The sequence below is a fragment of the Mesoplodon densirostris genome, chromosome 3 (assembly GCF_025265405.1).
Source record: "Mesoplodon densirostris isolate mMesDen1 chromosome 3, mMesDen1 primary haplotype, whole genome shotgun sequence".
Lineage (NCBI taxonomy): Eukaryota > Metazoa > Chordata > Mammalia > Artiodactyla > Ziphiidae > Mesoplodon > Mesoplodon densirostris.
Genome location: NC_082663.1, coordinates 164058517 through 164085988, shown reverse-complemented (window position 1 = coordinate 164085988; position 27472 = coordinate 164058517). Strand labels below are relative to the sequence as shown.

The following is a 27472-nucleotide window of genomic DNA, read 5'->3' as shown; positions in this document are numbered from 1 at the left end:
CCCCAGAGTGGAGAGGGTCAACTTTCTTGGGCATTTCTCCATCCATTTCGTTTCTACTTACCTCTTGGTTTTTACTTGTATTTTATTTTTACCTTCTTATCTTTAAGGTTCTTTAATTGTACCATCCCCACCCTACCTCCTTTTTTTTTTTTTTTTATCATCTTTGCTTTCTCTTCAAGCCTGGGTCTTTGGCTTTGTCATACCCAAGTAAGAGAGCTGCCATTCCATTTTCACTGCCTAGGGGCTTGTAGGTGGATGCAAAGTGTAGTTTATTCATTGTCTGGAGATGAAAAAAATTTATTTCCTTTACAGTGGCTCTGAAGTGAGTGAAATAGGATAAATTCCCCCGACTCAGGAAAAGGCAGAGGCAAGGAATTGATTTCAAGGTTAGTTTGTTTTCAATTTTTGGACAGCAGCCTCACACGTAACTGCCCACCTTCTGGAGCTGTGTGCACTAATTGTGGTTTATTCAAGTTATTTTGAGATATTTGAATGGCTAAGGTTAGTTTCTAGTGAATCACCTAGAACACCTCTATATATTTATTTCTGACACAATTGGCTAAATATATGTACTTTATATATAACATAGTAACACGTTGATTTACACATTTCAGCTAAATTAAAATGTGTGTTGCCCTAAATCCCAAAGCTAAAATAGAAGTGGCCATGTTGCCATCTTTGTAGTCAAGGACTTATAATCAAATCTTATTTTAAGCTTTACTATGTACTTAAAGAAACCATGTATGGACCCTGTCATTCAAGCATAAGTTAGAAAAAGATGCTGACTTACATAAAATTAGAGAAGCTCTTATATGAGATTGCTAAATTGTAAGGTAGTTTATAAGTGCTGAGGCTTTCTGAAACGGGGACATCTGCATTTCCATTGTAAGGGCCCCATCTTGTGGATATGGTTTGATTAAAGAAGACACCTCATCCTAAGAATTCCAGTTACAGGTGTTTTCAGTTGGAAAAATATTAAGTTGATTCCTTCATATGTTGGAATTCTAGCCATTATAGTCTCTCTAAAGAGACTATAATTTCACAAATATTTTAGTTCTGAAATAACAGATTTTTCCTTTCAGAAATGTTGAAAATTTAAGTATTTTTAAAGTATACACAAATACTCCTGATTTATACATTGTTTTTGTTTCTCTTTTAAAATCAGATGTCTGACAATAATGTTACCAACCATAAGCTAAATGTGGAAGCCATAATTAAAAATATTAACACAATTTCTTTGGAGTTGAAGAAAATGAAAGGTAAGTATGGAATCACTGAATTAAAATGTTTGCATGTCATTGTTATAAAATAAATAGTAGAGTCAATTTGTGCTTCTGCTGGGGTGAAACTGAATTTTGCCTACTAATTAGGATTTTTCTATTTCTTAAGAAATGCTTACACTGTAATATGAACTAGATCTCTGAAGATGCATTATGTTTGAGCATTGACCTGGAGGTTAGCAGACTTGAATTTTCATCCCTGAATCCATTAATCATTACTAAGCCCCTAAAGTTCCCTCCAAGTCAAAACTTGTAAGTTTGCTTGATTGTGTGAATTAATGGTTCTAGTAGGATTAGATCTTATAGGTTATGATGTTTAGTCACTCAGCTTAGAGACATATTCTGTAATTTTATCCCAGGCATGTAAAATTTCCGTGATTGAATATTTCACCTATTCTTGACCAAACATTTCCTATGTTGGGAAACTCTCTATATCACCAGTCAATCTATTCCATCTTAGACAGTTCTTCTTCATGGACTAGCTGAAATCTTTTTCCCTATTTCTTTCATCCATTGGTCCTATTTCTAACCATTGAAACCACTGACTGTGTAGTGGTTATTCTTATGAAAACCTTTGGTATTTGAAGACAGTCTCAGTGTCAGTTATGAGACCTTCCTACAAGTAACAAAATACCAATTTAACATGGCTTATACAATATGGAAGATAATAAGAAGATCCAAGGTTTGGCAGCCCTAAAGCTAACTCAGAGTTTTAAAGACTTCATCAGGTACTAGGTTCTTTCCATATTTCTGCTCTGTTATGTTCACTCTGTTTGTCACTTCTCATGGTCATTACCTGCAGACATGACCGTATACAGACACTGTCTCTGCCTGTATCTCTCTTTTTTTTTTTTTTTTTTTTTTTTTTTGCGGTACGCAGGCCTCTCACTGTTGTGGCCTCTCCCGTTGCGGAGCACAGGCTCCAGACGCGCAGGCTCAGCGGCCATGGCTCACGGGCCCAGCCACTCAGTGGCATGTGGGATCTTCCCGGACCGGGGCACTAACCCGCGTCCCCTGCATTGGCAGACGGACTCCCAACCACTGCGTCACCAGGAAAGCCCTCTTCTACCTTTTCATATTACCTATCACACTGTATTGTAATTGCATGTCTACTTACTTTTCCTATCCCTGCTCATCTGTAAACTCCTTAAGGGTATTCCTAGCACTTAACACAGTGCCTTCATATAATAGGCTCTTGAAAAACATTGATTAAATGAATAATTGGTTCCGGATGCTTGCACTCATATAAAACAATTAGAGAAGCTTTAGATTCTTCTCAAACTTTATTATCTAACTGTTCTGGTTTGGGGATTATTCTTTCATGAAGTAAAATAAAATAATTATGATAAATGTGTTTCTGAAAAGTTGTGGGGTAGGGCAGGCAGTGAAGATACAAGACTTGTAGAGCTAGACTAGGAAGGTAGACTTCTGGTAAACAGGGAAGATTAAACGAACACTGTTACCCCCACTTTCTCCCAAAAGTAATAATATCAATAGCTAACACTTATAGCATTTACCATAATCCAGATACTCTTCCAAGAGCTCTACATAAATGGGCTCAATCGTCATAACAACGTTATGAGGTAGGAAATAATACCATTGGCATTTACAGATACAGAAACAGATATAGAGAGGTTAACTAACTTTCCCAGAGTTACCCAACTAGTCACTGATAGACCTGAGATTTAAATTTAAAGTCCTACAAGTTGAGGGAAAGAGTAGTACTAAAAACAAGGGTCTTAAGACAAAGTTTACATATTGAGTTACAAGACCCACAGCGGGGAAACCCACTTGGCTACAAGACATTGGCAGCCAGATTTATACCCTCAAGCAGATTTTTCTTTCAGGAATCTGACCAGCCTAAGAGAAAAGACCTAAAGATACTGATAGCAGAGGTTCCTCCAACAAAATACCCAACCAGATCACCCCACAATATAGACCACCATGGGCAAAGAACTTCCAATTGTCTTTTTAGTACCATAGTCTTAAATATGAGCAGACAAGTATGGAAAACAGATATTTGAGGAAAGCATCTAATGTGAAAAGCAGAGACAAAACCAATAAATAGATTCAATCAATGGGGAAGAAACAGATTAAACTCCAAGAAACTATCATTAATATCCACAGAGAAGTAAGAGAAGATGCTATGTTCCTGAAAAAGGAACAGGATACTATAAAAAATATTTAGAGAACAAAGTTAAAAGTGTGACATAGAAATAAACTCTGGAGAAGGGTTTAAAGATAAAATGAAGAAAATTCGAGTGTGGAGCAAAAACACAGACAAGGAAGTCCAACATCCAATAAACAGGAGTTCTAGAAGGAAAGAACATAGACAATGGCTGGGGAAGAAGTCATTAAAGAAATAATCTGAGAAAATTTTCCAGAGCTGAAGGATATGACTTTTTACAATGAAAGACCCCATCACAGTAGATTGAAAATAGACCCATACTAGAAAACAATACTACAAAATTTCAGAACACTGGAAGAAAAAAAGATTCTTAAATCTTCTAAAGAGAAACAATGATTAAGAATTAGAATTGTATGAAAATTCTCCATAGAAATACTGGAAGCTAAAAGAAAATGCAGCAATGCCTTTGGAAATCTGAAGAAACATGATGTCCAGCCTAGATTTCTATAGCCAGTCAATGTATTAAGCATCGGTGTAGAGAGAGAAATTTTCAGACATAAATTTCCCCACCTCAGGAAGTTACCTAGGTTGCATTCCACCAAACAAAGGAGTAAACCAAAGAAAGAGAGACCTGAGATTCTGGAAAAAAGATATTCCACATAAGGGAGGGGTGAAAGGAGACCCTAGGATAATGGTGAAGGGAGTTCCCAAGATGTGAGCTGTACAGCAGTCCTAGAGAGCTGTCAGTCCAGACTAGAGGTGATCAGACAGCTCTAGGAGAGGAGAGGCTTTCAACAATAGAATAGTCAAGGCACTTGACTATACTGAGAGGAGATTTACCCAACTGCAGAAATTTGGGATATATCCATGATAATTAAGCAATGAATAAAGGAAACAATTATTAACTGTGGTTGGGTGGTAGCTTGCAGGAAGGGAAACAGCATGTAGGACTCAGCTGTAAAGATTATATAATCAAGAAAAATTTAAACATTAAATATTGAGCTAAGAAAAATTGTCCTCAAGTACCGTGGGGGAATGGGTATAAGTGAAAAGAGCTATATCTTAATCTTCTGTGATCAGAAGCAAATAGATAATACCTAAAATTGAAAAAAAAAATATGCATGCCATTTAGAGATATGGAGGTTAAATACCACCCCTCCCAAAACAAACAAACAAAAAAACACAGAAGAGAACCACAAAAGCAACAAAAACAAAATGGGCTCCAAAAAAGTTAAAAGTGGTTGCCTCTAGGAGAATAGGAACTGCTATTTTTTGCAACATGCTTTATTTGATTCTTTATACTATGTGCATGTATAACAGATAAAAATAGTAATTTTAAAAATACATAAATTTGCATAAATCAAATTGCAATTTAGTAAGATAACTGACAATTTGAGCTAAAGAGCCCTTCTAGTAAGTTTCTATATCACGCTTATTTTGTAGTATATAAATTTGACTCTAAGTCAAAATTGGGCACATCTAAATTGTGGTTTGAGCAATAATCACTTAAAAGAAAGCTAAATTAAGAATTAGGAAATAGCTCCTTAAAGTAATAATAGTTGCCTATGACATATGTGCTACGATATAATGTCTTCTATTATTTTGTTTTACACAGAGCTCTCCCAGCTACTGCTTTGTGACCTTACCCTATGTTTTGGTCATCCTATGAAGACGGATGATTTAAAGGAAACAGAAAGAAACAACCCCCTCTTTGAAGAGTCTAAAATGTCAGATGTATGTCTTGCTTCTAACAGTTTTTTAATCTGATTTTTTATGTATTTGTTGTGAATTTATAACTTTTTATTGTTGAATTAACACATACCTAGGAGAATTGAGTTTACTAATATATTTAATATAATAAAAAACAAACTAAAAATATGTTGAGTTGTAAAGAATCATTTCATACTCTTGAAGGCTGTTATTTTCTTGTTTTAATGTTTCAAGGAATGGCTAATTTATTTCATTAATGCCAGGAGTATGACATAGGAAATTGGCCATGAGGCACTGCTTATCCTTTACCCTATGCTTGAATTTGGCTTAGGTTGAAAGAGAGTCACTAAATTATAAATGTACGGTATGAGTTTATATTAATCAGATCTCTCCTGGTAGCAAGTGCCAAAAGCAACTCAAGCTAGCTGAAGCATTTATTGGGTCATGTGACTTGAAAGTCCATGGTTGGGATAGATTTCAGGGCCTCCACTAATTCATCAGATGTCTGTATCCTGGTTCTGTTTCTGTACATTGGCTTCATCCTCTCCTATTAAAAGCTGATTTCCTCCATATGCCAGGTAGAAGGGGGTAGAGGTATGGTAGACAACTCCAGGTGTACAGCATTATCTTTTGGGGATCCCAGAGAAAAGAGATCTTCTCTGTCTCAGTGTTTAACATTCCAGCGAAAGATCCTGATTGGCCCAGCTTTGATTAAGATGGGTCCTGAGCAACTGTGTTTGGTGAGGCTGGTATCATATGCCAGGGTCTGTAGCAAAGGAGAGACCCCACCAAAAGAACAGAGTTGCCATGGCCTGAAGAAGGGGAGAAAGAATGCTAGTCATAAAAGCATCAGATACCACTCATTTCAGTCACTGAAGTGGAATGGGTTTTAGTTTTAGGATACCTTTATTCTAAAACTTCCTAATTTCTGTCCCTTTCCACCAACGAAAACTTAATAAGCGTTTACCTTGTAAACATAATTCACTACTATATAGTTGCTTTGAAATCTACCATGTCCTTCATTTTAGATGTTTTTGAACATAAAGTACAGAATACCATGAAGCGAGACACAAGGTCAGCAGAGCTTGCAGTGTTTTCTATCCTCATTACGCAGCACCTAGCTCAGTGCACAGAATAGGCATGACATCAACACTTGTTGAATATCCTGTTGAATAAACAGGTAAGTGAATGCACGATTTTCAGCTTTAGAATTCCTGAGTTCTGGACCCTAATTTGAGAATTTCCAGTTTCTAAGGATGAAGTTTTGCGAAGCATCCTTTTTGTCATCATTGATTAGAAGTCTCCACATGCTCATTATCTTAGCAAATCGTGCCAGTGGTCTTTCTGTTAGCTCATGAAAATGAAGATGCAAGATATTCTTTGTGACTCAGAAAACTCGCAGATTAAACAGAGAAGCCAAAAATTTTTGTTAGTAAAAGTTGTGGGGACTTCCCTGGTGGCGCAGTGGTTAAGAATCCTCCTGCCAATGCAGGGGACATGGGTTCAAGCCCTGGTCCGGGAAGATCCCACATGCCGCGGAGCAGCTAAGCCCGTGTGCCACAACTACTGAGCCTGTGCTCTAGAGCATTCACGCCACAACTACTGAAGCCTGCGTGACACAGCTACTGAAGCCCGTGTGCCTAGAGCCCATGCTTCACAACAAGAGAAGCCACCGCAATGAGAAGCCCGCGCACCGCAACGAAGAGAAGCCCCCGCTCACCTCAACTAGAGGAAGCTGGCACGCAGCAACAAAGACCCAGTGCAGCCAAAAATAAATAAATAAATTAATTAAAAAAAAAGTTGTGGAATAACAACCAAGGCCTCAAAGGGGAGAACTTAACTAAATGCGAGGTTTTCATTTTGTGAAATGCCTACTACTTTTTGTGAAATGAGATATGTAGGTTGAAGGAAAGAAGTGAATTGCTTTAAAGAATTTATAAAACCTTTTGGGGAAGGGTGAAGAGAGGGCTTTATGACAGTTGTCAGGGGGATAAAAATAGAAAAATGGTATCTAATTGGAAAGTCTGATCAAATTTTTCCATGTATATATGCATGGCTTTTTCATCTTCCCGGGAAGACTTTGATAAAAATCTACATCACTTGATGATGCTTTTGGAGTTGGGTAGGGGTGGAGGAGGTAGGGTGTGGGTGTCGGTTGTGATAAAATTAAATCCAGGTGTACATGACACCAAAGTCTCATCTCTAAATTTAAAATGTTTTCTTTTGGTATTTGTTGCTTCAATTTGCTTTAAAACAGAAAAATAATAGTGTGAATGAAATAAAGTCAATAAAGTTGTTTTAGGAACCAAAAAGTGAAGCAAAAGGCAGATTAATTTTAATTCCAAGAAGTTATCCCAACCGCATTTATCTTTTTCATTAAAAAAGTATACAAAAATCCCCCCAGCAAAAGCACCAAATAAGTATGAAACACTTTTGAAGCCTCTTAAATTATTGCTCTTGAGAAATTAAATTTTAGTAATTTTCAAATTATACATATAAAACTGGTGATTGCTTTGAATGGTAAAGGATTGGCTATTTAAAAAATCAGTTTTACGTGTTATCAAAAGCTATTACCATTTCAGCATTTTGAAACTTACCCCAAATTATTTCTGTAGGTATGTAAACTACTGTACTTGGAAATGGGTGTTCAAATACACATCTTTTTAAAATGAATCATTACAGTTCACTACTAGACTTTAGGTGTGAACATTATTACTCATGCACTTTGCACATACTGAAGAAGAATAAATAAATTATGGGATCTTTGACAGTCTTCATTTCAAACACTTTCTTAAGGGAAAGAACAAAACCCTTGTGTTCATGTTGAGGGGTTCAAATCAGTCCTGAGTGTTTGACGGTTTACCAAGATTGATTGATCTTCCCAGGCTGGGACAGAGGCAGGAGGAAGGTTCATTTGCTTGGCTAACTTGCTAGGGATAACCTGCAGAATACGTTAATGTGCACTGGTATCTGGAACCTCGGTTCTTCCCATCAATGAGCAGAAGTGGCATTTTCCTGAAGTAGTCGATAATATCTGACACAGACAGAAAGTCCTGAAAGATTCAAAATAGGGAGATAAATCAACATTGGAATAGGTAGTGTGAATTTCACTCTCAGTTTTTTTTTTATCTGCATAATATCCTACCTCTTGAAGTATGAGGATTATGGGAAAAAACATGTAAAATTTGGCAAATATTTTAATGATTTCTGCTATAGAACTTTGCAAAAAAATAATTCCTCACCAACATCCAGCAAACCTTGGACAAAAGACAAATATGTATTTAGGTATATATATTTTTAACCTCATATAGGGAATTATATATATTATAGAGATAGAGAGAGGGAGAGAGGGAGAGTCTAATTATGATAGCCTTACCTTAGGATCGTTCTATCTGTGTGGTTCGGTTTTGGTTTTTGTAGCCCTACTTTACTCTAAATCACGAGCAATGTTAGGAGGTATAAGGAATCAGGAGGTCAGACAGCATTGCCGGTGTCTGTTCATGATCTCCGCCATGTCCCCACTGCCACCTCCACACTCACTTGCTCTGTAGCAAGTCTTTGCATTCATTACCTGGATCACCCTATCCCTGATGGTCAGACTGAGAAACCCCCATCCATCCATCTAGATATGGGTCAGAGGTCATTTGGTACCCCAGACAGAGTTATGCACTTCCTCCAAGACTACTCTGCTAGGTGCCTCCCTCCAGGGCAACTGCAATGAGTGGTTTGTATTTGTGTTGTTTCCACACTAGACCAGTAGAAGTCCTGGAGGGCAGACATCTCTGCTTCTATAGGACCTATGCAGCTCTACCCATGCTGAACCAGTGATTCAAACGTGACCAAAATCATGTGGGTTTTTTTTCCTACTGGTTTACATTACCATAACTTAAAAATATTTGGAGTGAAGTGGAAGTTATGGGTAAGTTGTTTCTCATTCTGGAAATATTTGATTCAGCTGATCCTCCTCCTGGAAATTTGAACTTAAAGAACATGTTTGGGGCATTAAAGCGACTAGCATAAACCTTGGAAAAATAGAGGAAAAGGTCTTTGGCAATCTGGCCACCTTCATTGGCCTTACTTCCATTTTTAGTAAGCAATGACCCAAGTCATTTTTCCAGATATCCATTTAAGACACAGACCTATAAATACACTGTAATCTTACGTTAAAATTATGTCATAGAGGTGACTTAATTCACCTCTGTGTCACAGAAGGGACTTGCCTTTGGCAGCATCTAACTGGATTTTTAAAAATTTAAATGCTAACATACATATATTTTTTAAGTTACACATGTGACTTTAGACTATTTGGAACAAAAGATATAAGTAGCAGAGGTAGATACTGTTACCATTTTATTTCCTTCCAGTAAAGGAAGGGCTTCACTAATGTGACTTAACTCTAAAGTTGCCAGGCAGTATGGACCCCAAAAGAATGCTACAGCAAGGTTCCATGTAGGTAGGTATGCAGAGAGGCATAAATAGAGAATTGGGGGAAATTTTACAACTAGAAGTCCTTACCTCTTTCCCTCGGAGTCCAGTTCCCAACAAGTAAACTTGGCTTTCCTCCTGATAACGGATCTGGATGTTGTAAACTTTATCTTTGTACAACACCATGAGGACGTATGGATTGGTTATTGTTTTTCTAGAGCTGTCTCTAACCAGGAAAGTGCCATCCTAAAAGGATAGATTCTTGTTATTATGGGAGCAGCAAAAGTCAATACTCCTGTTGCCTGTGAGAGCAGTAGACAAGCCTCTAGGGATCTGGGAACCTACCAGTTGACAATTCAGTGAACATTTAGTTCCCCAAACAGCTGCAGTCCCATGTGGCATGGATTTCTTGGTTGTCAAGAAAGAGGCAGCAGAGATTATGTTAGAGCAAGTTCCAAATTTCAAAGAGACCTCTTTGAAGTCTCTTGATGAAAAAGGAATCTCTTTTTCAGTAATAACAAATGATAGATGGTTGAGTGGATAAAGGGCCAGCAAAATAAGGACTTTATTGGTTAAGTAAAGATATATCTTCCTGCTGCTGAGAGCTATTTCCCTAACTCTTTCTTTCCACAGTCAAAGTCAGAAAACACCCAAATTCCTAAGAAATTTACCCATTTTAAAACCTCATGGTATCCAGGTACAGTGTTTCATCATCAAACACCTGAACAAAATCCAGTGTGGACCATCTGTGTTCTTATCTCCCTTTTTTCTCTGATATTTACCAAAATAGTATTGTGATTTGTCCTGTACTTTAAAATTTCATTCCATAAATTAGCTACATAATATTAATACTATAAAGATGTAATATTAAAATAAAATGAATCATTTAAATTACTCCCTCCTCTGTGTATTGAATCAGGATGGTTCTAAATAGCCACCAATCTGCAATTATGGCTTTCCTTTGTTTTTTTTTATTCCAGGTTGATTGAGTAACTTCTAGTTGGAACATCTCTGTTGAACAAATATACGTGTGGACCAGCGATTCATAGCCCTGGCTTCACTTTAGAATTTCAAGTTCTGAAGACTTCCAGAGCCCACACAGCACCCCTGACTAATTGAATCAGAATCTCTCCAAGTGGGACCAGAATCAGAATTTTTTAAGGCTTCCCAGGTGATTTAAATGTGCAGCCAAGCTTGAGAACTACTCTTGCAGTCTCGAGATGTGAAAGAAAGATGAAGGATCTTTGCTTTCCTGCCTCTGATATATAGATTTAAGGTTAATGTTCAGCACTGGAAGACAGGAAATCTGGTTTAAGACCTTTCATATTAAATGACAGCTAGAAATTTCTAGCGGAAAGGACAAAAAATTGCTGTTGTCTCTCTCAATACGGGGTCCCTTCACATTGATGTGGATGGCAACTGTGTATCAAGAGGAAGATGGAACCGACAAGACATTGGAAATTTGGGGGAAAGAGAGTCTCCTTTTGATGCTGTGTGATTCCTGTGAAAAGATGAACCATTTTACTTAATAAAATCTCCTAAGATTCTGCCAGCCAAATGACCACCTTAATTTAGATTTTTTTCCCCAGGGTCCTAAGAGTCTGGTAGGACACTGGTAGGTGGAAAGCTGACACTAATTGGCCCCCTTGGTATAACAGCATGAATGGCACCCAGCAGAATTCCTAGCCCATAATTGATACTCAGTAAAAGTCAGTTCCATTTCTTTTCTTCCATTAATATTTATAACTACTTAAAAAATAAACTTTAGCACAGTACCTGGTTTATCTTTCTAAGAGCCGCTTCTGCCTCTAATCGGGTAATATAAGAAACGTACCAGTCTTCATTTAATGAATTCTGAAAATGTAAATTTTTAAAAATGGTATAAATTTTGCAGTTACATATGTAAGTGAAAAGAAAAGCCTCCAAGTAATCATTACCATAAATCACCACCTCAGTTCCATGAAGTTTGAAGCATTTATTTTCTTAATTTGAATATAGAATCATTCAGGTGAGAATAAATAGAAGATATTCTGTGTGAACTGCTTTTTTTCATGACACTAGTTGCAAAAATAGCAGTGAATAAGCATTTCATATATAATGAAGCCTCTAATCAGGAACGATATAGATGTAATAATTTCTTCAGTGTAGTATAATAATATATTTAATGAAAACAACTAGGTTAACGAGCAGTTAAGTGACTTATGCAATGTCATAAACCAAGAAACAGATGAAAAGCAGGATTATTTTTCTCATTGTTTAATGCAAAACACACATTTGCCATTGGAAGAGCAACACCAAGGAAAAAAGAACATATTATTTTTCATCTGAGTCTTCCTCTTGATTTTTTTCACTAAAAAAATTAAGACTAACAGAAGATAAAAGAACAAGAGAGTATTCATTGGGAGTTTCTGATGATTCATTTACTGGGGTAGAAATAAAATACAAACATATGCTTTATATTACCTCTTCTTCCGAACGGGATGGTAGCTGAGGTTTGTTTGGAGCTGGCGAGGGAAAGCTCCTGCCTTCACCTCTGGGAGGTGGCCTGTTGGTAGGGCCTTCAAAAGTAGAGCATTTTGAAAGTTCATTTACTTTAAGCAATTTTTCACTTGTCATAACACATTTCCCCCCCCAAAATGCCCTTGCAGTTATTCCCAGCAGTTAACATTTCAAGACACCACAGCTTCAAATATAATTTTCGGGACTTCCCTGGCAGTCCAGTGGTTAAGACTCGACTCCGTGCCCCCAATGCAGGGGGCACGGGTTCGATCCCTGGTCGGGATCCTGCATGCCACACAGCCAAAAAAAAAAAAAAAAAAAAAGCCACTTGTTCGAAACCACAAGGGCTGTTCAGGCCCTATCCTGTAGCCAGGCCAGTGAAATTCTGAGACACTACCACACATTTGAGTGATTGCTTCATTGTGCACGTTACACATATACCACCCATGTGATGACAATGTGGTGATAAAATCATTATGTTCTCATTGTTTTCACAAAAAGAAATTTAAGTTACCCGAGATGAGGTGAAGTTACCTTAAGAATATTTTTAGCTTTTAGAACCAGAGTTTACTATCTGCTGTTCTTTACCAAATTTTCTACAGAGTTCAACTTCCATAGAAAGCCCCGCCAACTATCTGATCAATCAGGAAGTCTGTATTGGGTTCTATAAATTACCCAGCACTTGTGCTTCGCCTTCTCTAACACCTTTTTTTCTTGTAGCCAGTTCCCTGAAACTTTCCAAGAGAATGTGTTTCAGGAAAGGTTTGATTTTGTTGATTTATAATTGCCAAGGCTGTCTGCTGTGTGCCAGAACAGCTGCTAAAGGCTGGGAAATTCTGTGAGTTGAATGTTCTCTTAATAATTCATGCATCATTCATTTGTTCATTCAACAGACATTTTTTCAGCGCTACTCCGTCCAGGCCCTGAGTAAGGCACCCATGTATGCTACCTTTCATTCTCACAGCAACCCCGCAAGGTGGGTATTATCTTCTTTTTTGAATATCAGGAAACAAAGGCTCAGAGAGTCTAAATAAAGCATGTGCTCTTAGTGGCAGCGCCAAGACTTGAACTTTACTGTGCATAAATGAGAATTCCAGGGGGACCCAGTATCACCCAGGCTCAGGAATATGCATTTAACAAGCACTCCAGGTGCTTCTGCACCAGGGCTGTTACTCCATCTACAATACACCACAAGGGGCAAACTGCCTGCCCCTGGGCCACTGAGAGAGGAGAGTTACTTGGGAAGAGCCAGAGTCTTCCCAGCCATGTCACCTGGATTACTTGAGATGATGTTCCCTGTTTCTAAATAAGCAGATCAGGCTAGCCTGAGCTGCTGATCTTCCTTCTTATGGCTCCAAGTACCTGAACAGACCTTCCCCATGCCCACCTTTGCAGTCCAACACGGCAGGCACTTTTATAATGTTTGTTGAATGAATGAAATCTAGCTATATGGGAAAGTAATATAATCAAGGCTTATAGTGCATGGCTGTTTTAGAGTTGAGGAATTATTCTCTTTCTGCTTCTGCATCTGCAGGCTAGCACTACTAAGTCATTATTCATGACAGACAATATACTACTTTTCATTGCAGTCACCCACCACCCTGAACATCTAGATCCTCAAGGGTTTCGGACAATATACAGCACATCCTTTATCTTCCTGACCTTGGGACAGCCAGTGGAGGATTAGACTGAGGACCAGGTGTCCTGGTACTCTTAGGAGAAAAGGGTTCAATTTTGATTAAGGTAGTAAAGTAAGCCCTCTGCATCCACAGGTTCCACATCTGTGAATTCAACCAACTGCAGATTGGTTCAGCCAGTGGGTTGGTTGAATCTGTGGATGTGGAGCCTGTGGATGTGAAGTTCTGATGGTGCTATGCCATTTTACACAAAGAACTTGAACATCCTTGGATTTTGGTATCTGTGGGGTCCTGAAACCAACCCCCCTCCCATATTAGAGGGATGACTCTATTCCAAAAAAATTAACTGACTGTTTATATTAATAATCCCCATCACCAACTCATAAAAGCAGGAGTCTGTGGAATTCACTTTGTGAGATACTGCTGTAAGTGAAGTGTCTGAAGCTCAGATGCCTGCAGGGGCCAGGCAAGGAACACAAAGTAGGTTCACAAAATAATGAGTTGTGGACACTGGAAAATTGAGGGGCGTGTGTGGAGGAACTGTGGAAGCCATATAGTGAATATGGACACTATATCCTCAAATGCTTAGGAAACATTGAAAACGTAGTGGATTTCATTGGTGTCAGCAGTAGGGTCTCACACATACATGGGATGATGTACCCAACTGAATGTAATAGATGTGCTCCTGAAAAAAGTTCTACTCTTGAGTTATAATTTAAACTTACTAAAGTAGTTTCCTATTTATAACACATACAGTACTGGTGTTCCTGTATGTGTACCATGAGTGCCAAAAAAAAAAGAGTGTTTTGTTTTTTCCTCACAGGATTTTTAAAAGTCTTAAGTCAACCTTTAAAAATGGGGTAATTTCACATTAAAAGCCATATTTCCAGTTTTTCTTGAAAAAAAATCAGAAAATCTGGTAACACTAGGTGAGTTTCCTAGCATGAGAAAAAAATCTGTTTACTAGAGTTGGGTGACTTTCCATAGTCATCTGTCAGTCATTCAACAAATATTTTTAAAGTGGCTACCATGTGCTAGTTACTTGCAAGTCTTTAAGGATAAAAAATAAACACAGTCTAGTCCTACCTTTTAGGTCTTTGCTTCTATTCAGGGTGGTCCATAGACCAGCAATACCAGCACCACACAGGAACTTGCTAGAAATGCAGAACCTCGGGTCCCATCCAAGACCCACCGAACTAGAATATGCCTTTTAACACAACTCCCAGGTGATTTGTATGCATTTTAAAGTCTGAGGACACTCTCAGCAAATACTTATCATGGACACCCAGAGGAGGTACTACTGAAAATGCAGGTCCTCACCCAGACTTACTGTATCAGAATCTTGGGGCCTGGGGTCTCTTAAACTGTATTTTAAACCTGTTCCTCAACTAGCAACTCCAGGTTAGATTCATTATAGAAACCAAAACTACAGAAAAAGCCAGCACTATCCTAAGCACCATATAAAAACAGCAGGGACGAAAAGCTCTATGTGGGAAGATGAAGGCCAAGGCTGCCTTCCTGAGGAAGTGTGTGTGTGTGTGTGTGCACGCGCGTGTGTCTGTGGTAGTCTGTGTAGTATCCTATCACTCCAACAGCCTTTGGCACACTGCAGAAACTGAGTTAAGGGCTGAATGATGAAGTCAGATACTTTTAGGAAACAACAAAACCGTTGCCAAAAGGCTTTGGGACAGGTTGGCCGTCCAGTCATGATGGCATATTGGCTGGAGTAAACCACTAGAGCCCAGAGTACAAACCGTGAGAGAAGTATGGCGGCAGGGAGGCACTCTGCGAAAAACCACTGTTGCTGTGGAGACAGAAAAAGAACGGATTTTAAGTTGGGTTAGGTTTAAGGGGCCAGAGGGGGAGCCTGGACTGGGGAAATGCTACTTCTTTTGCTATCACTTCCCACTCCCTCCCTGAAACCATGGAAGGCAGGGCAAAGAGAAGGAACTTGTTGGACATACTTCACTGCTGTCCCAAGATGGACCATCCCAAAGTCTAACAAGCTTCTCAAGCCAAAAAGCAGAAGCAACAAAAGAACTGTGTAAAGGGCTTTAAAAGCTACTTTAAAAAGTCAGCTGCAGTTTGAGGACTTTGAGTTTGGAGCATGACAGAAGTCCTCTGGGGAGAGGACTTCCCTTTCAGTTAGGAAAATATATTAAATGGGCATGTTATTGGGGAATGGTGCATCCCCAGGGCCTAGGGGTTTAGAAGGAGAGGGTAGGGAGGCGAGAAACACAGAGAGGGCTCGGTGGTGCTGCAGCTGACAGAAGCAGCATCTCTGGGGGCTGGGGTGGTGGTGAGGAAGGCCCGAGGGAGGCCCCGAAATGCTGTCTGCTCCACGCTGAGCAGCCATTTCCCTAGCCTTTAGCCCAAACCTTCTGTAAAAGCGTGCTCTGCTCAGAAATCTCGCGTGAGTGTTATTTTGTAAGAATGAAGCATAGGGCTGGGGCCCCAGGTGTGATGAGATGGCATGAGAACATGGCAGACATAGCAGAAGAAGGAAAACAGCTGGAAGAATGAGAGGAAGCAGCAGAAAATCAGAGCAAGAGGCGCCCAGGGAAAATGAAACAAAATTGAGAATCCTTCCAGATATCTGGCAGGGGTGGAGGGGTCTTGCTGGTGGGTGAGTTTTCTCCCATAATGAGGGTGGGGACTGAGCCTCTCCCATTGGATAGTGAAGGAGAAGATGCGCCCAACGTGCTGGTGGATGAACCCTCGGGGGCACTACAAGGCAGCCCGACGGCTTATTTATGAGAAACGACCTGAGTCTTCCTCCTGTCCATGCCTCTGCCTCTGACAGCCTGCCTAATCATGGACCCTGAGAAACACTCTTGCTACTGAGAAAACAGACCTGCTGGGGACAGAGCCTGTGCAGTGAATTCTCCCCATCTGCTAGGTACAAGCTGCGTTTTCTCAGCCTTCCCATCCAAGATGCAGGGTGAACTCCAGCTAATTAAATTAATTGGGTTTCTTGAGTGTTTGTTTCTTTGTTTTAACTCACAGAGTGAAAACATTCCCTATTTCCCACCCAAGAGTCCATTCTGTCTGGGGCCATGACAGGGCAGTCAATTCTGTACCCCTCTGACCCCAAAGCACAGAAACTCAGAGGACAGCAGTGAGTTAACATATGCGATTCTTTATGCTCAGCTTGGTTTTGTTTCTTAAGACCCAAAATGTTCTGACCCTATGACCAGTGGCTCATTTCTTTCTTTCTCAATCCACCCGACATTCGCTCAGTATCAGTGGCCCCAGACATAATGCTAGGTTAGAACTGAATGATGTCAGCACAAACCTTTCTGAGAAGGCTCCGGGCAGGTGAGCTGATGGGAAGGAGTGCTTGGGCAATGGCTTGGTAGATCTGGAAGGGAAGGTGTTGGAGCTCATGGGGAGCAGTGCTGGCTGGGGCAGAGATCTCTGATGTACTTTGGGGGAAAAGAAAAAAGAAAGCAGATTGTCAGGATCCAAGTGTCACAGGAACATCCCAGAACTGCTCCCCAGTTAGAAATAGCTAGTCTAAAGGGAGATACAAAGATCCAAAAGATCAAATGTCATTAGGAAGTGATAGGTTGGAAGCCCACCCCCCAAGGTTTTTCTAGATGATTTACTGCCATAGAATGCAGTTTCAAATGCTGCCATTCTATATCATTCTCCATAATACACATTTATTTTATGTTTTTTTTTCATTTTTGAAATGTTAACTCGGCAGAAAATTGTCAGTTGGAAACCATATGAATTTCAGAAAAGATTCACAAGTTTTGTTTTATGAAAGCCAAATTTTATGCTATGTCATTCATCTGCAGTTAGTGATCCTTTAGCCACATGTCTTAGAGAGCATAAATACTAGAATGTTTTCTATCAAACTGTACATGCAATTTTCAATTTTGCTGTACTAGTAATTTGCCCTGTTATGCATGAACTTAACAGTTCTCTTTGGTAACCCAGCCAAATAACTCCATTTTATTATAACTATGCAGTATACCAACTGACATACATCTACTTAATACTAATTTTACAATTATAATGGACTCTATGGAGTTTCTGTACTAAATAATTCCATCTGAATGCCTGAGCAGAAAAACGAAGGAATGGGTTATTAGTTGTAAGAAAGTCTTTCTGAACATACCATCATCTTCATCCTGGTAAGGGGAAGAAAAAAGAGACATTAACCTATCATCAAAACACAATTTCTCAAAGAGTAACTCTATTTCTGTATTTCTCAATCATAGAAATGTCTCTGTTTTCTTCCTTTAGCAGTTGTGTGTCTCCATAATAAAGATACTGTGGAGAACAGTAAAACTTGCTAAATAATTTATGATTTCTTAATGCAAACGATCATTTAAAGACACTCCAATCTGAGACACTCTTTATATATTTAACATAAAATAGCTTCTGAGGTGTCTAAAAGGGCCCAAAGATTCACTCACAATGATGATATCTACTATGTGCCCCAAAGACTCATATACAATTCTTCATCCAGTTCTTCAAGCAACCCTTCAAGAATTTAACATTCCCATTTTACAAATGGAAACATGCTACCCAAGAGGGATTCCTAACTTGCCAAGAGTTACAGAAATTGATTCAAACCTAATCTGCCTGACCCAAAGCTTAACCTTCTTTTGCAATGGTCACTCCTCTTAAAAGCGATGCAACCCTACTGATTCGTGAATAGCTTCCAAGGTGTGTCCGCTTGGTTCAGCACATTTATCTTTAGGACAACCTCCTGAAATAGATAAGGGAGGGGCTCTTCCCTCTACTCCTCAGATAGGAAATGATGTTCAGAGAGGCAAGAATGATTCTGCCATTGACTAGGAGGCCAAAATTGCCAACCTGGACTTGTTTTGTTAGGCGAGCACAGTGGTGGTGAAAGAGCACCTTCCTCAAGTGTTGTTGTGAGGGTCAAATTAGTTACTACTTGTGCCTGGTATATGGGGAGTGCTCAATAAAGTTTGCTGTCCCTAGTCCTACCACTGAGATGAGGCAAGAAGGATCATAGCCAGAATCACTCATCCCAGTTGGCCAACTGGGAAGGAGCCCCAGCAAAGGGCTGCGTAGATAAATACACATGGACTCAGGAATGAAATTGGTCTTTGACACTTCTGCAACCATGTTTCCTCTGGTCCAAAATATAAGACTTCTGGGTTCTCATGACACCAAGTGTCAATCCTTCCAGAGATAGGGAACCTCAGGAATGTGACGTTACCCTCATTTTCAACCTTATCTCCTCTTTGTCCCTATGGCTCTGCAGCCGGACTGCTGTCCTCACCATTCCCACAGGCTCCATGGGCATCGCCACTCACCTGCCTTTGCTGAGGACATTCCTGGGGCTAGAATGCACTGAGCTTTCTCTTGGGGTGTCTATCCTGTGTCCTTCCCAGCATTCAATGGTCACATCTCTAAAACTCACCCTTGTCTCCTCAACCCCCATACATCACTTTCATCCCTTTGCCTCTGTAGCTCATTCTGTGATCATATGCTCCTTAGCATGTGGTCCGTGGGTTTGCCTGTCTCCATCATATCTTAGCACAGCATCTAGCACAGAGCTATGAAACACCAGGCACCTGTGGGCTGAACCCTTGAACGTGGCAGGGGTGTGATGGCCTTCAGACAGCTTGAACATGGCAGGGGTGTGATGGCCTTCAGACAGCTTACGGTATAGAGGAAATCAGACAGACCTGGATTTCGATCCTGGCTATTTACTAGCTGTGCAACTTACAGTGAGTATCTTACTCCTCTAAGCTCCCATTTCCTCTTTGTGAAAAAGAAACAGTGACTCTTCACAGGGACATTAAATGCAAAGCATATGTAAATCTGGGATGACCAACTGTCCTGGTCCTTGTTTGCCTGAAACTGATGGGGTTCCTGGGATGTGAGACTTTCATTGCTAAAACTGGGCAAGTCCCAGGCAAACAGCATGTCCAAAGTAGCTAGGTTGGTAACATGTACATAGTAGTAGGCATTCAGTAAATGCTGTTTCCCCTCTTTCTCAGGCCATGGAGGTATTAAAGGGGAAAACAGAGGCCTAGGAAACTTTGCTGTGAGGCCCAGACTCTCCCTTTCTGGTCCCTTCTACCTACTTCCCCTTCATGTTGCTAATTACCACCTGGTAATAGGGCTGAGACTAACCCATCCTCCCTAGGAACCTTCAGAGGGATAGGAGTTAAGCAACGCAGCATGGTGGGCAGGAGGGAAAGATGGAGGCCCCACCAGGCAGCGGTATTCAGGAGCCTACTGTGTGCAGGCCTCAGAGCAGAGGTAGCCTCGACCTCCTCAGAGCCTACACCGGTTTCCCTGTGCCAAGCATTCACCACATGACATTGTGTACTTACATTCTCTCTTCTGTCTGATCCCCATCCATGCCTGAAATGAATCAGGGCAAAGGAAAAGAACTGAGCATAAATACTTTCAAAGAATATAGATAGTTTCACTTAATCTAATAACGAGAAATGAAACCCATGAGCTGTGATAAAATGGGAAGCAAAATCACCAGCAGAAAAGCAAGGGAGAGGGAGGTTTGGTGACTGAATGTTCTGTCATCATTGTGAGCTGAGCTAGACAACCTTTATTCTGTTTAGCTACTGCTGCAAATCATTACATTAAAGAAAAAAATGTTTAATCAACAAACTAACTCTTAGTAGCTATTAAATTTCACTGAGTAGATGTTTCTCCAAGCAAATAAAAACATTTTAGGAAACATTCTCCTTTGCTGATATTTTAAAACAGCCATCTTGGGGCTCACCCTTCTTGTGAAGTGAAGATAATTGGGAAATGCTGCTGCTTTGGGACTTTTCCCTGATGCACGAGCTGGTCAAACAGATTTGATGACAGCGGCCTTAGGCTGTGGTGGGCAATTGTCTGCCTGGGCTGGCTTCATGTTCTCCTTAGAGAGAGGGACACGAGGAGGACGCTTTGTTGAACGCCTCCTGTCGGATGCCTCACGTCATCGCATCCTGCGTTTATTTAAAACTTTGATATTTTGTTCATTATGATATTTTTGACATTCACTTTGATTTTTTAGAATATTCCATTAAAATATTAACTCAGTTACTGAGGTTTTATTGATGCACCCTGACCCTGGCCGTGATTTAGTCCTCACACTGGCCAAGCAAGGGCCATAGTTATGAATGCTGACTGCACAGGTGAGGTCAACGGAAGCTTTGCTTTTGTCTTTAGTACGGAGCAGAGTTGGGCCCGACCCCAGATATGTTTGTGCCATTGGCTAAATAGGCCCCAAAAGACTGTATAGTAAAGTTAGAAATATTAGAACTGACTTTGGTATTCTGTCACCATAAAACGTGGTTGAGTAGTGAGGAAGACACTAACAGTGACCTAAAACTTCCCACAGGGATTTCCTCTCTGCTGCCTATATGGAAATACAGAGTGGTAGGTATAGTTCCTACACCTTGTGATGGAAGGAAAATGCAACCAAAAATCTGACTGGTTGAGGAGAAGTTCTCCACAAATGGCAGTCACTCCTGTGCTCCCAAGGAAGCATCTCTCTACGCCTCTCTGTGCTAGATGGCCACGTCCTTCCAAGTGACCCAGGCACTCTACATCCAACCTGAGAAGCCTGAACCCTCCTCAAGCCCCAGCAGCAAAATGAGCCCACTCCCACCTGGGAACACCATGGTCTTGGGTCCCTATGCAGAGCTATTTCTACAAGGCAGGAGCTCACGTCACCCCCTCTGCACGACAAGCTCAAGCGACAGAAGACAATTACTTTGGCACAGGTGGCTTCTTCCCTGGCAGGGGGCTGCTTCTGTCGTGCCTTTCCATGGCTGGTGGCAACGGGGGCTTTTGTATCTTGGGTAAATGCTCCCCGAGAGGCCTGCAGAGTTGAGAGAAAGGATGTGTGGGAAACAAACTATCGTCTTACAACACGTGCCACATACCCTCACGCAGGTGTCCAGAACCACTCACCTTCCTGCTGGGGCGGAGAGCTGCAAGGCAGGAGGGAAGATGTGTGAGTGGCCTCAGCACTTTCCACAGGATAAAGACAAGGTACAAAACAGAACAAAAATGAAAACAAACGAAACAAAACAAGGAGAAAGCTTACCTTGTCAGAAATCGCTGGTTTCTTTCCTGTAAGTGACAAACAGCAGGTAAGCCTTGAGTTTAAAAGCTAAGCATTAAAACATTGTTTGATGAACCTGAATCGGAGCCCCTTGGAGGGCTGCTTGGGTTTTAGCATTGAGGAATCATAGACTTTGGACCTGGAGGTGTCCCTTACAGAGCACCTAATTTTAGAGGCTCAGACAAATTAAATGACTTTACCCAAGGGTCACACAGTGTTGTGTACATACAAACAGTACTGTGGGTTCTGTGCTTCTTTCCAATTTTTTTTAATATAACTGATGATGAAAAGGATTAATGCCCTCTTGAGATTTTATGCCTCTTTCATTTGTCCAGAACTTCTTTGTACAGCCTAGGTTTATTTTCATATCTGAAATAAACCCATTTGCCATGGAGGGGTTAATTTTCCTTCAGTCCTCTGGTACATTTGCCATTATGTAAGGTATTACACTTAGTTTCTGGAAAATTTTTTAACTTGGGGTACAGGGTTTCAGGAGATTCTCCTGGTGGGCTGCAAATCATTTTGTTTTGGTTTTTGTTTTTCTTTCTTTCTTCCTTCCTTTCCTTTCCTTTCCTTTCCTTTCCTTTCCTTTCCTTTCCTTTCCTTTCCTTTCCTTTCCCTTCCTTTCCCTTCCTTTCCTTTCCTTTCCCTTCCTTTCCCTTCCTTTCCTTTTCTTTTCTTCTCCCCCCTCTCTCTTTCTCTCTCTCTCCCCCTCTCCCCGTCCTTCCTTCTTTCCTTCCTTCCTTTTTTCCTTTTACTTTTCTCTTGGAACAGATGACATGCAGGCTCCCTGAAGAAATACTAGGCCTACCTGAGAACTCTGCATTGCAAAGTTATTCAAAGCAATATATTTTTTTTATTCTGTCTGAAGTCCCCTTGAGTAGATACCCTATGCCTTCAATGTAATAAAAGCATTAATTAATTGGATTCAACCAGGTTTAGAAGCAAATCCTGTATGATTTTGAGCTAGTTAAAGTCTTCGAGTTTCAATTTCCTCACCTGTAAAATGGGAATTATAGGTTAAGACTGCATAGGTTTGCTATAAGAATTATAGTTTAAAACTGCATAGATTTGCTATAAGGATCAGGTGACAATTTATATGCAGGGCCAGGCAATGACCCATGGGTGCTGACAATTGTTAGATAGCTTCTCTTTCTTCCCCTCCCTCCAACCCCAGCTCAGTTAACACCCTAAGGTGAATGGTGATACATCCATCTGGAGTTGCATTTTCGCAACACGATTTATTCCCTAAAGACTGAATACATCCCTGGCCCATGATAAGCCCTAAGAATCTTGTTCCACTGTGAAGAGCTCACTGCCTAGTGGGAGAGAGTTGGATGGTATAAAAAATGTTCATTATTTATAAAATTTTGGTTTGAGGTGGAAACCCTACTTCAGAGGGGTACCCAGAAAACTTAAATTTATATGATTAGATATAATGATATAAATTATATCATTATAATGAATAGGTTTTCTTTTAAAAACATCTGCTGATTTATGCATATTCCCTGGGCATGTTAGGAGTCTCCCGATAAGAGTCTCAGCATTGTAAGAGGTTAATTCTCCCAAAACATCACGGATAAGGGAGTAATTCAAGGGTAGAGCTGGTACTGTCAAGAAAAGGTGTCTTTAAAAAAAATAATAAATAAAAATAAAAATATTTTAAAAGGGTAACTTTTGTTTAGGAAGTGACCCTGAAGGTTTTGACATCAGTGTTCCATTTTTCTGATGCTTTGACTCATGGTAGTAAGCAGGGCTGGAGTCTGAAGTCGAATCTCTCAGTCTTCATTTTCACGTAATTTGTCCAGCCCTCTGCAGCAGGCCATTTTAAACTCAGATAGCCAACATAGCTTTGCATGAGTCGGCAGCGTTGTGATATAGTTCAGAGAAACAACAGCAAGCAGTGGCATCAAATCCAAGAACTGAAAGTTGTTTTGCCAACAAAAGAGGAAACTGAGGCCACAAAGGCTAAATGCCTTGCTCACTGGGAAGCTAAGGAAGGTCTGGGGTGGGCCGGGGGTTCCAGGCTCCTTATCCCTCAAGGCCCAGGGCTCCTTGCCCAGAACTCCCTAGTCCACAGCAAGGAAAATCCAGTGTCTCCAACTGCAGCATTATGTGGTGGAAAAGGGCACCCACTGTGAAGTCAGAAACACTTGGGTTCAAATCCTGCAATTCCCTAATTATGCAAATTTGGGCAATTTATTCAACCTCTCGGAACCTCAGCTTTATCATCTGCAAAGTGAGGATGATAATACTCCCTCTTTGTTGGGCTGGGGTGAGGACTAGAGATAATGTAGAGGTAACTCTCCATATCCATGGGTTCCACACCCATGAATCAACCAACCTCAGATCAACAATATTTGGAAAAATAATTCCAGAAAGTTCTAAAAAGCAACACTTGAATTTGCCATGCACTGGCAACTATGTACATGTATTTATGTTGCATTTACAGCTATTTACTTAGCATTTATATTGTATTAGGTATTATAAGTAATCTAGAGATGATCTAAAGTCCACGGGAGGATGTACATAAGTTATATGCAAATACGGCACCATTTTTATATAAGAGACTTGAGTATCCTTGGATTTTGATATCCACAGGGATCCTGGATCCAGGGATTCCCCCCTACGGATACTGAGAGACAACTGTAACTTATTTGTGGTAGGTAAAGCACTTGACCCATAGTAGGTGCTCAATAAATTGTAGCTCAGTTTTAGAATTGGATTAAAAATAGCTTTATGTAGAGGTAACTGCAATCCAAGAATACTCTGGGCCAACTCTGGAGGAAAGAACTGTAGTATACCTACAGTTTGGTCAACCACCCATACAACAAAAGACAACTCTGACATTTGAATAGCACCTTGGAGTTTTATAAAGTATTTTCTCATTACGGAGCACCCACCTTACAAATAAGGAGACCGCTCTGAAAAAGCAACATCCCTGTGGTCAGTGAGCTGCTAAGTTGGCAGCCAAGGCAGCCGACAACAGCTCTCCCAGGCCTCTTGCCTCTTAGCCCAGATGCCTCCCCATCCTCCTTCAGGAGGACATGGGACGGATGTGTGCACACAGATGGCATCCATGGAGAAGCAGGCACAGCACAGGGCTAAGGACAGGAGCTATGCATCAGGCTTCTCTGAGTCTGGGTTTCCACCCCCATCACTTGGTAGCTGAGTAAATTTGGTAAGTTACCTCTTCATGCCTCAGCTTCCTCATCTGTACAATGAGGATGATTCTAATAGTCCCCACTTCATAGGATTGTGGGGATGGTTAAACGAGATGGTCTCTGTAAAAAGCATGCAGGAGGCACTCTATAAATGTTGGCCACTGTTACTATGCATCAAATATAAAAGATACCAACCTAGTGCGAAGGGCTCTCTGTCAAACGGAGCTAAGGAACGATCTAGGGGCGGTTTCGTGCTTCTGTCTATGGAAGGAGCAGGGACTGAAAGGGAAACACGGAAGTCAGTTCAAAGAAGAGAGCAGGGCCTCCCTGGTGGCGCAAGTGGTTGGGAGTCCGCCTGCCGGTGCAGGGGATACGGGTTCGTGCCCCGGTCTGGGAGGATCCCATATGCCGCGGAGCGGCTGGGCCCGTGGGCCATGGCCGCTGGGCCTGCGCGTCCGGAGCCTGTGCTCCGCGGCGGGGGAGGCCACAACAGTGAGAGGCCCGCATACCGCAAAAAAAAAAAAAAAAAAAAGAAGAGAGCAGTTGGCTGGGGGAGGGGTGTGGGTGGACTGGTGGGCAAGAAAGGGCAGCCCCTATACTTACGCTTTGCTGTTTTGTGGTTCCTGCTTCTGCCAGGCTCTTCGTGGTTGGGCTGGGGTGGCGGTAGTGGCTGCTTTAAAAGATATCCACGTATTAGGAAGTATTTCCAACCCATCGGCAAGCCCTGAGGGCTTTATCCCCCTAAATAGGTGTGAAGCTGTTCACTTTTCTCCATCCCCGTGTTCCACTCACACATATACCTGTCCATCTCTCACCTGAACTGAGCTCCCTGTTCCACACACTGTGAGAGTGTTTTCTGCATGTCACTCCCCTGCCAAGCTTTTTAGTTGCTCCTATCACATTAGGAACAAAACTAAAACTCACCATGGCCTGCAAAGGGGGCCTGAGCTGCCCCCTCCCCACCCGTCCAACACGTTTGTACGCTCCTCTCTCCAGTGCCCACCGGACTCTCACCGTAAGTATCTTCCTGCAGTTCCTGCAAAATCTCAAGCTTATGCACTCTTTGGCATCTCTGTACTTGTGTTTTCCTCTGCCTGGGATGTTGTTTTCCCAACTCTCGCCACAACTGGCTCATCCTGTCCAGCTCAATGTCACCTCCCCACCTACCGTCATGTTCCCTGGTCTTCCCTAACCACAAGTTACTACTCAGATTACCTTGTTTATACATCTCTATATGTGTTTATCATCCATCTACCCCTAACCCAAATAAAAATTTTATGAAAGCAGGGATCTTATTTGTCTTGTTCACACTCTATTCCCAGCAGCTAGAACACTGCTGGGCACTGCAGCTCAATAAATGTCTGTAGATTGAATGAATGAATTCTGCATCCCAAGAGTGAGGTGAAGCGCTACAGACTTCAAGAGCAAAATGCATGTGTAGATAAATTCAGCTCCATGAGCCCCCTTTGTAATAAAACTGCAAAAGCAGGAGGAAGCCATCCGTTCTTAGATGAGGTGTCCCAACTGTGGTGTGATCTGGATTTTGAGCTTTGGGGAACATATGTCCTCTCCCTCCTTCTAGCCCTGACACTTAGCATTCACCACAGCTGTCAAAGTACTCTGGTCCTTTGTGAAGAGAGCACATTTCCAACTATTGACTTCTGATCCTGAACTTCTCCGGGCCTCTCTGGATACAAGCCTACGTCGGAGATACTGCGGGTTCGGTTCCAGACCACCACAATAAAGCAAAAATCAAAAGAAGCCTAGTGATGAGGAAAAATCATAAATTTCTCTATGACAGGACAATCAAACTAAGTCAGAACTGAAACACATATCATATGCCCCCATTGGTGATGGGCCTTTCCTAATGTGCAATGTGCATTTGTATGAGACATTAACCAGACCCCCTCAAGGCAGGAGGATATAAACAAACTTCGAGAAAAATGTTACCTTTCTTCTGAAACCACCATTGTGACTTTGAAGGTTAGTATTTCTTTCTCATCCTGTCAGGGAGTCACACTGACCTAAAGGCTCACTCTGTAGGTACACCCCTGACCAAAACATCTCTGATGAACTTTGTGTTTAATACTAACCTGTCAATATGATACATGATTCTTTGTCTCAAAAATGTATGAAACTGAATCTCTAGCTCCTGACCAGTGGAGCAGTTCTCAGAGCTTCTGAGAGTCTGTCTCTCAGGTTATAATCCTCAGTTTGGCTCAAATAAAATTCTCTTCTTTTCTTCTTAGTTCGATTGTTAATTGAATTTTCATTAACACTAGTCACACAAATTTTTTTATTGCCCACTGAATATAAAAGTTACATTTACACTATACTGAAGTCTATTAAGTGTGTGATAGCATTATGTCTAATAAAACAATGTGCATATCTTACTTTTAAAATATTGCTAAAAATGCTAACCATCATCTGACACGGCAGAGTTGCCACAAATCTTCAATTTGTAAAAAAAATGCCGTACCTGTGAAATGCAATAAAGCAAAATGCAATAAAACTAGGTGTGCCTGTTAGTTAAGCAGAACCACGGGATCTGAGAC

At 40.9% G+C, this 27472-nt stretch overlaps 2 protein-coding genes across 2 annotated transcripts in view; one reads left to right on the top strand and one right to left on the bottom strand.

The window, feature by feature from the left end:
- Nucleotides 1-492: 492 nt before the first annotated feature.
- Nucleotides 493-5175, top strand: C3H5orf58 (chromosome 3 C5orf58 homolog). Its single transcript, XM_060092550.1, has 3 exons — nt 493-501; nt 1166-1259; nt 5024-5175. The coding sequence occupies exons 1-3, from the start codon at nt 493-495 to the stop codon at nt 5173-5175; spliced, it is 255 nt and encodes an 84-aa protein (XP_059948533.1).
- Nucleotides 5176-8048: 2873 nt separating this feature from the next.
- The window catches only part of LCP2 (lymphocyte cytosolic protein 2), a 44238-nt gene continuing 24814 nt past the window's right edge, over nt 8049-27472 (bottom strand). The window contains exons 9-21 of the mRNA XM_060092549.1: nt 25521-25587; nt 25113-25196; nt 21736-21761; nt 21600-21619; nt 21400-21507; nt 20009-20039; nt 17806-17818; nt 16975-17104; nt 15434-15483; nt 12007-12101; nt 11320-11397; nt 9634-9789; nt 8049-8171 (exon numbers count right to left, since the gene is read on the bottom strand). Coding sequence (XP_059948532.1) covers nt 8049-8171; nt 9634-9789; nt 11320-11397; nt 12007-12101; nt 15434-15483; nt 16975-17104; nt 17806-17818; nt 20009-20039; nt 21400-21507; nt 21600-21619; nt 21736-21761; nt 25113-25196; nt 25521-25587 — 981 coding nt within the window. The remainder of the gene's footprint in view (nt 8172-9633; nt 9790-11319; nt 11398-12006; nt 12102-15433; nt 15484-16974; nt 17105-17805; nt 17819-20008; nt 20040-21399; nt 21508-21599; nt 21620-21735; nt 21762-25112; nt 25197-25520; nt 25588-27472) is intronic.